The sequence below is a fragment of the Physeter macrocephalus genome, chromosome 20, assembly GCF_002837175.3.
Source record: "Physeter macrocephalus isolate SW-GA chromosome 20, ASM283717v5, whole genome shotgun sequence".
Classification (NCBI taxonomy): Eukaryota; Metazoa; Chordata; class Mammalia; order Artiodactyla; family Physeteridae; genus Physeter; species Physeter macrocephalus.
The window spans coordinates 75,055,225-75,070,913 of NC_041233.1; the positions used below are offsets into that span (position 1 = coordinate 75,055,225).

The window sequence follows — 15,689 nt, forward strand, 5'->3', positions numbered from 1 at the left end:
AAAAAAAAAAAAAAAAAAAAAAAAAGTCCCCAGCGTTAGTTTAACTCTACCCCTTTGCATCTCCCTCAGAATTAACATTATTATGAGGATAAAACTGTGGCCTCTCCTCTAATTTATTTAAGTAAATGATTTTAAAATCTTGGTAATTTAACTACTGTTAGTAACAAATGTCATGCAACATACCTTAAGACAGACTACAATACAAAAGTGCCCTGACTTAGGAGCTGCTCACAAAAAGTGGTTTTTTTGATTGAACTGTACAAATATTGCCTAGGCCCTCTACTTTACTCAAGAAAATAGGCTTAAAAAATATTTTAAAAATTTCAAAATGCTCACACCTAACCACCACTCAAATTCTGTTAATTATGACAGATATTTATAAAATAGCATATGCCTATCCTACACATGGCTGTCTGGTTTCTTTGCATAGTTGAAGGAAGAGGTCAGCATGATACAGTGAGTAATTTTCTAAACATAAGTTGTTATTCAATATTTTCATATACATAGAGTAAGGCTATTAAGAAGGAAAAATGAATCTGAAAGCTCTCTAGGTTAAATTCCAGAAAATACTTAAATCTTTAACAAGCAAAGAAGCACTTGTAATTATCATATTCAATGCCTCAATGCAAACTAATTCTTATAAATGGCAGAAGAAAAGCATTATCCATACTTCATAGGCTGTAAACACACATCCCACACTGGGATAGGACTGCGCCTGGATGAAGGAACAAACCTGTTCCAGATCTACAGCACCACCTGGTGGCTGGAGTGAGACAACAGTCCGGTATTCTACCACCTCCCTTCATTGCTCCATGGGGTCAGAAGGGACCCATGGCAAACTTTTCTTTACCACACTTACTGTCTAATCATTTATGCCTGAATATAACATAACTTTCCCCAAAATACATATCCCTCAGAAGTAGAGGTCTCCCGACGGGAGTCTCTCACAGTAAATTCTCTGAACCAGTTTAGAAAACAGTGCTTTCTGGGAAAGCACAGTAGCCTGAAATGACCTCAATCACTGTAATTTTTAAATGTATACAAGATCGCCTGACGGAATAAGCAAAAAAAATTAAAGTATGTATAGGTAAAAGAGCATAATTTCAGGGACAACAAACAAAAAGTGGCAAAGGGGAAATAAGGCTAAGTGCTGACAGCGCTGAAGCTGAGCGACGCGCGCATACGGGGTTCACTGCACTATTATCTCTACCCTATGAAGGCTTGAAATTTTCCATTTAAAAGTTTTTTTAATAAAATTAAAGTAAAAATATATAATTCAGATTTATTAATCCTAGTGATATGTCTTTCAAATAATATGTGAACTTTTTTCCAAAAAAGCCTTTTAACCTAAAACTACTCTAAAAAACAAAATTTGTTCATCTTTTTCTTTTAAAGAAGCCTTTTTTTTTTTTTTGGCTCACGGGCCCAGCCGCTCCGCGGCATGTGGGATCCTCCCAGACCGGGGCGCGAACCCGGTTCCCCTGCATCGGCAGGCGGATTCTCAAGATTTCTTTAAAAAACAGTAAATGGTAAGTAACATTGTCAATGTTATGATGATCTACAAACAAATAGAGAATAACTGTCTGGCGTTATTCAACTGAGTACTTGTCGCCTAGGATAACATTTCCACTATCTTCATCCACGGATTCAAAGACTGCTGTGTTTTAAACAATCTGAACAGAAACTAAGATGATGGGCTCTGTAATCTATGCCAGAAAAGTGGCTCTAGTGTTGACAAAGACATCTAGCAGGTGAATAAACTATTTTCATCTCCCATGATTATGTTTTCTTGTCACTAACTTGTGAATGTGTGACATAGTAGAAGGGAAAATGAAAACACAGAACACGGGTGACCACGAAGCCTGAGAACCTCCGCTGTTTAATTAGTTGGAGAACGGCATGCTCACAAAAGGAAATCATTTGTAGTACAGACCTATAATAGGGACTTACTAAAAGTAGGCAGGTGTCCACTGCAGATAACAAAGCCACAGAACAAACGGTTCAAGAAGGGTTCTTGTCAACACAACGGAAGAAAAATAGAGGAGTCACAGCCCATGGGAGTTGCTGCCCAGGCCCTCACCCCAGCCACAGGGGTGGTCGGCAATGAAGAGGGGGTACGTAACAATGATGCCCCCAGAGGGCCCTCCCTGCATGACACTAGATACGTCCAATACACTGCCACACAGTGACTTATGAGCACATCACTCAAGCCAGGTTTACTTTCTATACCCCCTAACTATGTTTCAGGTAAAAGACTCGACCTCACATAAAAAGGAGAGATAGGAATATATATTTCTCTTAAAATTTAAATCAAATTTCCTTTAATTCTAAAACAATGCAACTATGATATGATACGCACACATATACACACAAAATCACATAACATGTTTACCCTGCAATGAGGAGGAAAAGGGGCATGTAAGCCTGCCTCTTTAGTGCAAGGAGACTTCTTACAGACCAGACAGGGTCTAATTTCTCGCTGCTTAAATATTTTATTAAGGCAACAACCTGGATTCAGTCACTAAATTTAACAAGGAAGATTCATATTCTCATTGAGAAAAATGTTATGACCCATTACATACTCTTAGATCATTTTTAAGCCTCATAATTTACGTTGTTAATAATATTCCTGGTTATTAGGGATAATAACAGTATGTCATCTTCATCACCCCTTAGAACCCTTTTGCTTACTCCCTTCCACTTCTGTGTTACCACCAGCATCAGTCTCTCACCTGTTTCATTAAACTATATAAACTACAAAATTCTTTATACATATTTCAGCCTATGATCACAGAAGTTATCCAAAATAAGACACTTTTTCCTTACATCTTTTCAATACTTTAAAAATTAATCAAGGATACAAAAACAAAAAACAAAAAAAACACAAAAGTTTGATACCACGCTCTTTTGGGGGTGCTGTGGAGAAAGGCACTCTTATACTCTGGAGCACAGAAGAGTACACCTGTGGAGGAAATGTGGCAATATCTAGCAAAATTCTATGAGCTTTTGTCCTTTGATGCACTATGTCAGATCAAGCAAAAAAGTACACCTTCACACAAATGCAAAATGACAAAATTATACCACCTATAACAGCAAAAGATTAGAAACAAGCCAATCTTAATAGGAGATTGCTTGAATAAACTACCGTATGTCCACTCAAGAAAAAATACGTGGTTGAAAAAAACAAAGAATGAGGGCGATCTCTATGATATCATATGAGAGGAATCCCTAGGATATGTTTTTAGAGAAGCAAGGTGCCAAAGAGTGTACGCAGAATGTTCTTCTTGGTGAAAGAAAGGAGGAAAAATAAGCCTATTCATATGTATTTGTTTATTTTTGGAAAAACAAACAAAACTCTAGAAGGATAAACCAGACACTAGGGGCTTCCCTGGTGGCGCAGTGGTTAGGAATCCGCCTGCCAGTGCAGGGGACACGGGTTCGAGCCCTGGTCTGGGAAGATCCCACATGCCGTGGAGCAACTAAGCCCATGCGCCACAACTGCTGAGCCTGCACTCTAGAGCCCGTGAGCCACAATTACTGAGGCCGTGTGCCTAGAGCCCGTGCTCTGCAACAACAGAAACCCCCGAGATGAGAAGCCCGTGCACCGCAACAAAGAGTAGCCCCCGCTCACTGCAACTAGAGAAAGCCCTCGTGCATCACTGAAGACCCAACGCAGCCAAAACCAAATTTATTTATTTATTTATTTATTTATTTAGGGGAAAAAAAAAACACAAACACAGACACTAATCAAAATGGTTATTACCAGAGGGCAGGGGACAGGGTAGAGGGGATATGCAAAGGGGACTTCTCTAAGTGAATCTCTCTTTCTGTAGTTTTGTCTTTGGAACTATGTAAATGTATCACCTATTAAAAACTAAAATTAAATTAAGAAGCCAACTCCAAAATTGAAAACAAACTGAAATAAATGAACGTAAGTCACATCATAGAATGAAATTATTCCACGTGACTTCTGAACACAGTATTCTGATGGAACATCTGAGTGGGATACATTCTAGGGACAAAAAAGAATCACAGAAGGATCATAAACTTCACTCATCAGTTTAGAGAAATACTGCTATCAATTTTGTAATGTTGAATCTACTTTATATATATCATAATATAAAGCAAGTTTGTAAATACGCTGTGATCAAGAAACAAAAAAAGAAACAAATATAAAATCAGAAAAGTTAAGACAACTTCACAATGTGAAATCTGAACTGGTAATAGCAACATAAACTCATACTACCCAACTCTTCTTGGTCTCTAAATTCAATCTCCATTTAAAAGAACCAAGGCTTCCTGAAAAAAACGGCTGGCAGGTTCTAAGATAGGGCTGGGAAATGCACAAGATGAGACTGGGGTATCTTTTCTGTTCCAGAAAGCAAGACTCCCAAGACTAAAAGGTGCCTACCAAAAGGACAGAGGGGATATCTTGAAGGATTTGGCACTGGCCAAATTTGGGACAATTTGAGTGTCAAAAAGAATGACTGTGATTATAATGTACTGAAGCAAAAACATTCATGAGTTTTGCAGTGATAGTTTAAAAAAAAAAGAAAAAAGGACAGAGAGGGATACTAATTTGTCACCAAGTCCTTACTCTAAAATCTGTAATTAAGGAGAAAGAATTCAGCATTGACCTCACCTTCTTAGGAGAAACTGGTTCATCCTCAGTTGATTAGGAAAACCTCCCCCTGCCTTTTTTTTTTTAACAAAGAATAGCTATTAATAAATGTATAAAAAAGGAAAAGAAAAGCTGAACAAACCACTGTTCCACAACCACTAGTGAAATGACTGATCCAAAGATCATCAGTGGATACTAAAACCACTAGATGAAAGGCTGTTGACGAAAGGGACATTCATCTGTGCAGAAGTAACTCTCCTACAGATAACTTGCTAAACACAGGGAAAATCTTATCCTTACAATGAAGATATCTAGACGTTACCTCCTTAACCTAGTGTTTGAAATTAGCATCAATATTGGGACAACCCATCATTATATAACTTCTGACATAACACGATGTACACAAAATCACCTATGAAGCATATTCGTCAAAATTATTTAAACTGAATCAAGTTTTAGACTTAATTTTCAGTCTACAGGAAATCTGGGCAACAAAGAAGCTAAATTAGACCAGGAGGAAAGATTCAGACAAATACAGAATGTGGGACATTCTTTTAGATAACTGGCCTGGACTTTCAAAAGCCACTGTCATGTACCTAAAGAGCATAACTAGCATCCTGATTTAGGCACAAAAATACCATTCTCCATTAAAAGGAACTAGGACTCATTGGAGAAAGGCTGATTCCAAATCTGGAAGAAGAAAAACACATTAGTCTGGAACATCTTATTGAACCAGATAAAAAGGGAATAAAACTTAAAGACTCCCTTGAGGGGAATCCTACTGGCCAAATTTGGTACAATTTAAGCATAAAAAAAAAAGATAGCAATGGATTATAATCGAAAAATTTTTAAATCCATGAGCCCACAGTGATACCAGAAGGAAAAATGATGGGGGGCGGGGAAGGGGAGGTAAATGAAGATAAAGCTCTTCTTTACAGAAGATATGCAATTTCAGATAATAAATGTAGAAGAAAATAAAACAATTAGCTAAATCACCATTGTGCAGCCCCTCCCACCTTCCCATAACTGATTCAGGCAAGGAACACCAAAGGATGATAAAATGATTGGATGACAGGTGACTGGGACAGAGATTTTTCAAAATCTCTCAAAAATATCAATATCATCCCACAGCTCACTTTTTAAATAGTGTGTAATGTGCCTTTACAATGGAAAGACCTAATTACAAAGGTGAAAATGGCACTTAACAATAAAAAGATCTGATGGCTGCCATCCATCTAAGAGAGCAGACCTAGCATCACAAATAAAGGGCAACCTGACATTATGTGCTGCCTGATATGATACAGCAGGACAAAAAAACTGGCATAACCCCTAGAAAAAACTGGCAATATCTAAAAGTTGAACATCTGCATACCTAATGACAGCAATTCTATCCTAGGTGTATACCCAACAGAAATGTGCCCACATGTTCACCAAAAGACATGTAAAAGGATATACACATGCAGCACTATTCATAGTAGCCCCAAACCAGGAGCTGCTCACCTTCCCATTAACAGTAGAAATGGAAAAATTATGGTATATTCATAACTAGAACAGTATACAGCTATGGGACTGAACAATCTACAACACACAAAAATACAGATGAATTGCACTCAATATAACGTTGAGCAAAAGAAACCACAAGCAAAAGAGTACACACACGTGATTCAACTTAAAGTACAAAACAGGCAAAACTAATCTGCAGTCTCACAAGTCAAGTCAAGAAAGTACTGGCAGTGAATGGAAACGCGCGAGAGGGGACTTGAGGGGCTGGCAGCAGTCAATTTCGTGATCTGAGAGCCGCTTAACAAGGCTGAGTTCCATTTGGGAAAATTCACCTATCTGAACACCTACGTACATTTTCCTGTATGAAACTATACTTCAACAAAAGGGTTGTTTTAGAAAGTACATATCACCTACACCTAAAAACATGTAGGCTGAATCTGATCACTAGAAACAAATACTGAATAAAGGACATTCTAAAAACAACTGGCCTACACTCTTAAAATATCAGTCATGAGGAAGAAAAAAATTTAAAAAGACTTAGGAAACATAACAGCCATATTATAAACATAGCATAAATATAATACTTCATTCAATGCAGGAACCTTGACTGGATCTAGTATTTTTTAAAAAAAAGCTTTCTAGGTATTTTGGGTATAACTGGGAACATCTGAATATGGATTATGATGTTATAAAATTTCTGTTAATTTTTTAGGAATGATAAACATTGTGGTTACATGAGAATATACTTATTTTAGGAGATGCATGCTTAGTACTTACAGGTGAAGTGTTATAATACCCAGAACTTACTTTCAAATGGTTCCAGTAAAGAAAAGATGACAAAGCAAATTTCACAAAAGTTATTAACAACCAGTGAACCTTTGTGAACAGTATGTGGGTGTTCACTGTATTCTTTCAACTTTTCTGTTCATAAATTTCAGAAGTTTCAAAACAAAAAGTTGAAAAAATAAGTCAATATCCAAAAAAGTTGAAAGATAGAAGCTGTTATACAATTTTAAAAATATAAACTAATATACAGCTAAATATAATCTACGAACCTAGATTGGATACTGATTTTTTTTTAATGGCCAGTTTTTTAAATGGGACAGATAGTAGATGATATTTACGAATCATTAGTTTTCTTACATGTGATAATGACATTGCATTTTGAAGAAGCACATCTTATTTTTTCAGAGACGCATGCTAAAGACTTTAGGAGTAAAACGTCATGATGCATAATCTAACTTAAAATGATTCAACACACAAAAAAAGATAAAGCAAACACAGAAAACTAACCACTGTTGAATCTAGGAGATGGGTACCAGGTGGTCAGTACACTATTCCCTCAATTTTCCTTTATGTTTGAAAGTCCTTAATAAAATTTGGAAAACAATTGAGTCAATGCCTCAGAATTGTGATGAGACTACTGGAGCTATGGTTACAGCCTGTTCTTCAAATAGTTTAGAAGAGCTGAGATCAACTGGCACTTAATAAACATTATTAGATAATGCTGTTTTCTAAAATATAACATCAATAAAATTTCAACTAAAAATCTGTTTATATCATACGGAATTACTGATATTTTGAAAAACAAAGATTATTAAATGCTGGCTTTATACTGTATTATACGAAAGATAGGTGACAAATTACTCCTGTTTTACTTTATCTAGATAGTATTATTTTCTGAAAATCTGGTATCTACCTGAATGATTGAAAACAGTAATAGAAACAAACACATAGAATAATTTACTAAGTCCTATACCATCTCACCATCAGCAATTATGTGTTTTTCTAAAGATGTTACTAAAAAGAACTGATTTGCTGTTCTGCATATCAAAGCAATCTATATTTATTTATATTCTCATCAAATCTCTCAAAGAATAACCTACTTGTTGGGGTGTTTAAACGATTTTATTTTACGGTCACCAACAGAGTAAAAATGGATTTTATGCATTGACGTGGTTGCTTAAAGTTCCCAAGTTAGTATGTTGACTGTTTTTTACTTCAAATGGTTTACAACAACAAAAGCAAAAATGGATTTTCTTGAACATAATTAAATTAGTTTGGTCCATTATATTGACAAAACCACAACACAGTGAGCTGCTGCATGGAGCCCGTAAAGCAGGTCGGGACATCATGTGAACTTTTCAAAGGAGAACTTTTTTGGCTTCTCTTTCTGCCTCTGAGCACAGGAACACTGGCTGGTTCCTCAGGTAGAAACTGTAGCCAGGTACAAGGGAAAACTACTATTTGTACTCCATGACAAGAATTAGGTCCCTTCAGTATAAAACGCCTCACTTCAAGCCCGAGAAGCAAAGTAGCATGTCCAAATCAGTTCGTCTAGGCAGCCAGTCCCACAGACAGAGTACTTACTCTTTACCGGTGAGCAAGAGTCTGCCAAGTGAAGAAAGAATTTCTAGGATGAAAACATGGCAGGTGAAGGACTCATCTACAGCAGTGACCATCTCCCTACACAGAACTATCACTAGGGCAGCTCACAGGTCTTAAAATTCCCTGTTAATGAGTCCAAAACTTAATCATCTACCTAGAGAAGACCAGAACTAGGATTTAGCTCCTGACCAGTGCCTTGCTCATAAAGCAGAGGTGTCACTCAGAGAGAAATGAGCCACCGTCCTGGCCCGCAGCTCCAGAGCAGTGGCACAAAGGAGCTCAAGAGGGCAGGCCGGAGAACAGAGAGCTCCTCCGCAATCCCGACTACATCTGGAACAGAGGGGAGTTCAAGCCTAGGGGAAACCTTGAAAACAATGGAGATTTTGGTGGAAGCATTTAAGAGGAAGCTAGTAGTTCCACGAGGGCAACAAGCTAAACCGTAGGCCAGCTGGTTTACCGGAGAGAAACAGGAAAAGAGACAGCGAAGAAGAGCCCTCCTGGGGTCAGAACAAATCTCAAAGATTGGCCTCAAAAATTGCTGCTGCAAAGGGGACTAAATTTAATACATCAAACTATGGAGCAATTTATGCCCTGGGGCACTGCTGAAAACAATACAGCAAACAGTCAGCAATTAGTGGAGCCTAAGAGCTGGATGTGAAACCAACAGAGATAAAACACCTTAACAGAGGCATCAGGGAAAGAGACAAAGAGAACACCAGTAAGGCCACTGTCATCCCAGGGTGACTGCGCAAAGTCCAAGGCTGAGGCCCCAGGGCGTGACATCAGAGGCTTCTCAAATACACGTGTGTATTCTTTCTTCTCTTAACTGATTTTAAAAGCAACTGTACAAAACAATATGTGTATAATTGTACTGTTCGTACTATAACATATAGAAAAGTAAGATATTTGACAACAGCATCATAAGGAAGGTGGATGGGAACAAAGCTGAACTACAGTAAGAAAACTATATTAGACAGTAACTCAAATCCACAGGAACAAATGAACAGAACCAGAAATGGAAAATCAGGTTAATTTTAACAAATTATAAACAAACACTTGTTCCTATTCCTCTTCTCAGCTTTACAAAAGACATAAAATCATATAAGGTAATAATTATAACATATATTGAGTTTATAACATATATGTTATAAATAGCACGAAAATGGGGAGGAAGGACTAGAGCTCAGCAGTAGTAACATTTTTATACCTCACTGGAATCAAGTTAGTATAAATCTGTAGTCACTCTTGTGAGTCAAGAAGTATATGGTAAGCCCTAGAGCAGCTACTAAGAGAACACCTCAAAAATATATAGTGAAAAAATCATTAAAGGAATTGAAATGTTACCCTAGAAAATACTCATTTAATGCAAAAGGAAGTAGGAAAGAAATAAAAGAACAAAGACATAAAACATAGAAAAAAAGTGAAATGAAGACATAAATCCAACTCTATCAATAACAACATTAAATATGGATGGATTAAACACTTCAACTAAGTGGGAGAGACTGTTCTCCCTCCGAATTAAAAAAAAAAAAAAGACCCAAATATATGGTGTCTAAAAAAGACACACTTGAAACTCAAAGACACAAAAATTGAAGATAAAAGAATGGTATAGAAGTATCATGCAAACAGGAACCAGAAGAAGACAGAATGGCTATACCAATATCAGACAAAACAGATTGTAAAATAAAAAATCCTACTAGAGATATAGATAATCCACAGAATGAAAAAAATATTTCTAATCACATATGTGATAAGGGACTTGTATCTAGTCCCTTAAAAAATGGGCAAAAATTTATAAATGGGCAAAAAATGTGAATAGACATTTCTTCAAAGAAAATATACAAACCGCCAAAAAACACATGAAAAGATGCTCAACATCATTAGCCATCAGGGAACTGCAAATCAAAACCTCAATGAGGGAACTCCCTGGTGGTCCAGGGGTTAGGCGCTTTCACTGCTGTGGCCCAGGTTCAATCCCTGGTCGGGGAACTAAAATCCTATAAGCCTCGCAGAGCAGACCAAAAAAACCTCAATGAGATAACCACTTCACACCAACTAGGATGGCTAACATTTAAAAAATAAATAAAGGAATAAACAAGTGTTGCTGAGCATGTGGAGAAAGTGGAACCCTTGCATACTTCTGGTGGGAATTTAGAAAGGTGTCGCACTTTGAAAAACAGTCTGGCACTTCCTCAAAAGGTAAACACAGAGTTACCCTATGACCTAGCAATTCCACTCCTAGGTATACACCCAAGAGAAATGAAAACATATGTCCACATAAATACCTGTCCACGAATGTCCATAGCAAAACTTCCTATAAAAGCCCCAAAATGAAAACAACCCAAAAGTCCATCAATGGATGAAAAGAGAAACAAAATTTGGTATAGCCATACAATGAAATATTAATTGAGCCATAAAATGGAATGAAGTACTGACACATGCTACAACATGGATGAACCTGGAAAACATTATGCTAAGAGAAAGAAGCCAGTCAACAAGAGACCAGCATTGTACAATTCCATTTACATGAATTGTACAATATTGATTGTAGATTAAGGAAATCCAGAGACAGAAAGTGGAATATGGTTGCCTGGAGCTGGGGTGTCTGGGGAATAAACGAGGAGTGACCACTGTGGGAATGCGGCTTCTTCTGAGGATGATGAAAATACTCTGGCGCTAGTGAGGATGGTTGCACGACTCTGTGAATATACTAAAAACCCCTGAACCATATACTTTAAATGGGTGACTTATAATGGTATGTGAATTACACCTCAATAAGGCTATTATAAAGAAAAAAGCACAGTACAGAGTCTTGACTTACAAAATGTTATTTCATGTTATTTCTTAGAAACTACATTCAGTGAGATGACAAATTCGCCCATGTGAAAAACAACATCATTTCAAATGTCTCTGAAAACTCCATATGAATTCAGTTAGATGTCAGGTAAATAAAATGCTATGAATGAAGTAAAAGAATTTATCAAAGCCAAATATACTCACTTGTATGAAATCAAAGTACTAAACACAGCAAATTCATACTGGTGGGAAAGTTTATGATAGTTTATACAAACTTTCCCACCAGTATGAATTTGCTGTAAGCATGTGATACTATAAAATGAATCATTAAAGCAAAACTATTTGGCTACAAAAAAGAAATCCATTATGTATTTCTATTTAAACACAAGGTCAAATCATGTACCCAGAGTTCAGTACTACCGATGGTAGTGAATGTAAATTTAAGCCTTTTTAAAAAAGCCTCGGGCTTCCCTGGTGGCGCAGTGGTTGAGAGTCCACCTGCCGATGCAGGGGACGCGGGATCGTGCCCCGGTCCGGGAGGATCCCACATGCCGCGGAGCGGCTGGGCCCGTGAGCCATGGCCACTGAGCCTGCGCGTCCGGAGCCTGTGCTCCGCAACGGGAGAGGCCCTTATGCCTAAATACAGAACACTGCCCTAGAGCCTGGTTAAGTGGTAAGTGGCACTCATCTTTTCAGACCTGGCTCCGATGTCACTTCCTTCAGAAAAACCTCCCTAACCTCCAGTCCCACACTAAGGTGGCTTTCCTTACTAATCCAACAGCACTGGAACTGCTTACCCATCTGTCTCCCCAATTAAGACTATGAACTTTCGCACTGAACTAAGTCTGCAGGAATGGACTCCACAGAGGCCTGAAGCCCAAAGCGGGGTGAGGGGGTTCTCGGAAACACATCAAACATGTCACGGTGTTTGGGCCCAACTATCCATACCTGGTAAGCAGGCAGGCACAAAGCCAGAATCTCAAGGGTAGTAGGAAAGAATAACGCTCAGAAAGGAATTAAGACCTCCTGGGAATATCAAAGGGAACTTCTTACACCTTTCAGAATCCTTATCTGTAAATGCTACCACCCACAGCTATAGATCTCGAAGGGGAACTTATGGAAGCACTTCTCAAATCGGAATATGCACATGAATCACCTGGATACCTAGTTCAAAACGCAGATTGTGATTCAGTCGGTCTGAGGGGAGACGTGAGAGTCTGCATTCCTGGTGACGCTGATGCTGTTGGTCTGCAGACCACACTTGACCGAGAAAGGCTCTGCGAGACCCAGAAGTCAGCATTCTCTCAGGGAACATGCAGCATTAACTCCTGCCTTATTAATCATCTCTTTTAAGCTAACACATCCTATGTCATTAAAAAAAAAAAAAAAAAAAATCAAAACTTCAATCCTTCTGCATCTGTTGGCATCTTTCTTCCAAAACATCACTGTCCAACTGTGGAAAGTATGCAATCTCTTATTCATCTAAATATCTCCAGCTGGAAAATACAGGCCCTCAATACACGCATGTTAAATGATGCTCTATGTAACCTCAACACATTGTTTTTTCCCACATGCTTCTTGTTAAGATATATTTGTTTATTGGCCCGTCTTTCCCATTTGATCATCAATTCCTTTTTTTTTTTTTTGCGTTATGCGGGCCTCTCACTGTTGTGGCCTCTCCCGTTGCGGAGCACTGGCTCCGGACGCGCAGGCTCAGTAGTTGCGGCTCACGGGCCTAGTTGCTCCGTGGCATGTGGGATCTTCCCAGACCGGGGCACGAACCTGTTTCCCCTGCATCGGCACGCGGATTCTCAACCACTGCGCCACCAGGGAAGCCCGATCAATTCCTCGAAGACAGAGACTCGTCCCTGTGTGCTGTGGCACAGTCTGGCACACAAAGAGCACTCAGTGACGTGTGCTGTCTCAGCCCAATGACTGACGTGTAAACACTATACACTCAGGTTCCTGGAGAGAACACTGAGTAAAAACATATCCTTTTTTTCTGAGGGATTTAAAATGATCACATGTATAACTTGTTTTCACAGAAGTTCAGTAATACACAATGTAAGGATCATCAACTCTACTTAACAGATGAGAAAATGGAATAAGAAGGTTATATATTGATATTATGCTTCTTCATAGACAACCTCATCAACATAGGAAAAAAACATTTAGCAAAAGGTACCTCGGTCTTCCCACATTCATCAGGCGGGTCCTGGTGTATGGCCATTTGATACTTGACATATAAAGAAAATGACTGGCTGAAGGACGACTTGAACTCGGGGTCCTCAAAGGAGACAGGTACTAGCCTCACCTTCAGAGCAAGGAAGATACAAGCAAACGCTACTGAAACACCTCTACCTGATGATATGCTTCTGAAGGTGAGGCTAGAGTAAGATCTCCGCAAATCCACTTCCAAAGCTCAGCGCTGGAATTTTTATAAAACGAATAAACCTTGGGACAGGTTGACTAGCACGGAGCCTGAAGCACGAACTGTGCACCAACATTCACGAAAAATTTAAACTCACAAGGGCCGGGACAATTTCTTTTTGTTTTTTTTTCTCTATCTACCTGTTGTGGTTCTCTGCATACAGCAGAGTCAATATTGCTGCTCATGTTAATTGCCACTACCTGTGTCACCTCTACTTATATTAAGGGCTTTAAACTGTTTCCCCTTCCAGATTTTTCTTGGGTAATTTGATTTGTAAAATTATAAGTATATGAGGACTTCAATTAAAACATTCTACTATCTTACTTTCCTAGTCCCACTCAGTTGTGTATGGGTAATACATCAATGAAGAGTAATTTAGTTATGAACTTTTTCTACACATGACTTTTAAATGGTGATAAAAGCATATTAGCTGTGTTGTGCAAAGTATGCCTACCATAAATATAGTGGGTTTTTTTTTTTTACTTTTTTCTCATAAATATTTTAACTTAGAGATCGCCTTTTCACTAACTCTTAAATAAATGCATCTAAACATAGTGACTTTAAATAGAGATACTTCCTTTTACTTTCCATTCTGAAATTATACATGAAAGGCTCTTAACATGGCATGAGGTAAAATCTGCACTTTCAGAATGTCCAATATTCCATGGTCTTATCTCTTTGCAGATACACTGCAAATTGAATATAAATTAAATGTACCACAAATAAACCAAGAATTCACACAGTGATATCAAATAGAGGGGAAAGTTGCGTTTGTACAGAAAAATTACACTTGGCCTGCTGACCTGGCTCACAGTTGGTTTATCAGGTGGGTCCTTGTGAACAACCATCTGGTAGCGTTTATAGACCTGGTAAGACTCCTGAAATGTGGCTTTGAACTGAGAACTTGGTGGAGATGATCTCACCACCCTCACCTTCAGAAGGAGTTAAAAAACAATGTTCATTAATTCATTTATTTATTCCATGGAATATGCATTAAGTTATTCCCACCCAAAAAAGTCCCAAAGTTCCAATACAAATATTAAAGCATAAACATATAATGATAATATTTTAACATTAAAGATCAACCAGTTAGTAAATAAAGAAAAATAGTTATTTCTCCAAATTATAGACTCATTAAGAAGGCAGAGGATACTGTCCAAATTCTAAGACTAAGCTCTTAGACTGACTGAATTATGTAAGACTGCCTCTATTGTAAAACAGTAGAATACTTCTGGCACTCAAGACACAGACACAAATAAATACTCTCTAATATTAGCTGTAGACAACTCACCTTCAGTAAAACAATCCAAAAGACTGAAAATGTGAATATATTTTTTGGACACTCTTTCTTGCATCATTAACTCTAAACTTACAACTTTTTTCTATAAGTGTAAAAGACAACCCTCAAAAAGTGTTCCTATTTCATGGCATAGTTTAAAATGAAGACTCTAAGGTCAGATTCCCTTTACTCAAACCTTAAAGTCACCATTTTAGTCAAGTAAATAAATTAACCTCTCTGTGCCTTAGTTTCCTCATATCTAAAATGAGGATGCATTAAAAGCAGTAATTGTACATAGTAATGGCTAACATTTATTTTAATGTTATTTACTAACCAGTTAAAATATGTTAGCAAAACAAAAAAGTAAAACATGAAATCAAATGTAATACAATAGAAAGGTGTAACTGGAAACTTCTTGTTTCCGATTGGAAACTTCTTGTGCCACGAGAAGTAGTTGCTCTCATGAAAGAGTGACACCCAGGGGATAACAAAAATCTATCCATCCTGGATATCATTACATTAAAAAAGTAAAAGGTGCCTGGTGCCCTGAATACATTACTATTTGATCAAAAGATTAAAACCTCTTGATAGGGCTTCCCTGGTGGCGCAGTGGTTGAGAGTCCGCCTGCCGATGCAGGGGACACGGGTTCGTGCCCTGGTCCGGGAAGATC

At 38.0% G+C, this 15,689-nt stretch overlaps 1 protein-coding gene across 5 annotated transcripts in view; it reads right to left on the bottom strand.

Moving 5' to 3' along the window:
• FGFR2 (fibroblast growth factor receptor 2) overlaps positions 1-15,689 on the bottom strand; it is a 377,174-nt gene that overhangs the window by 342,872 nt on the left and 18,613 nt on the right. For 2 of the 5 annotated variants that reach the window (XM_055080920.1, XM_028480979.2), the window contains exons 6-7: positions 14,543-14,671; positions 13,494-13,622 (exon numbers count right to left, since the gene is read on the bottom strand). In XM_055080920.1, the coding sequence (XP_054936895.1) occupies positions 13,494-13,622; positions 14,543-14,671 (258 nt within the window). The remainder of the gene's footprint in view (positions 1-13,493; positions 13,623-14,542; positions 14,672-15,689) is intronic. The other 3 variants (XM_024121204.3, XM_024121197.3, XM_024121198.3) reach the window with 2 other exon arrangements.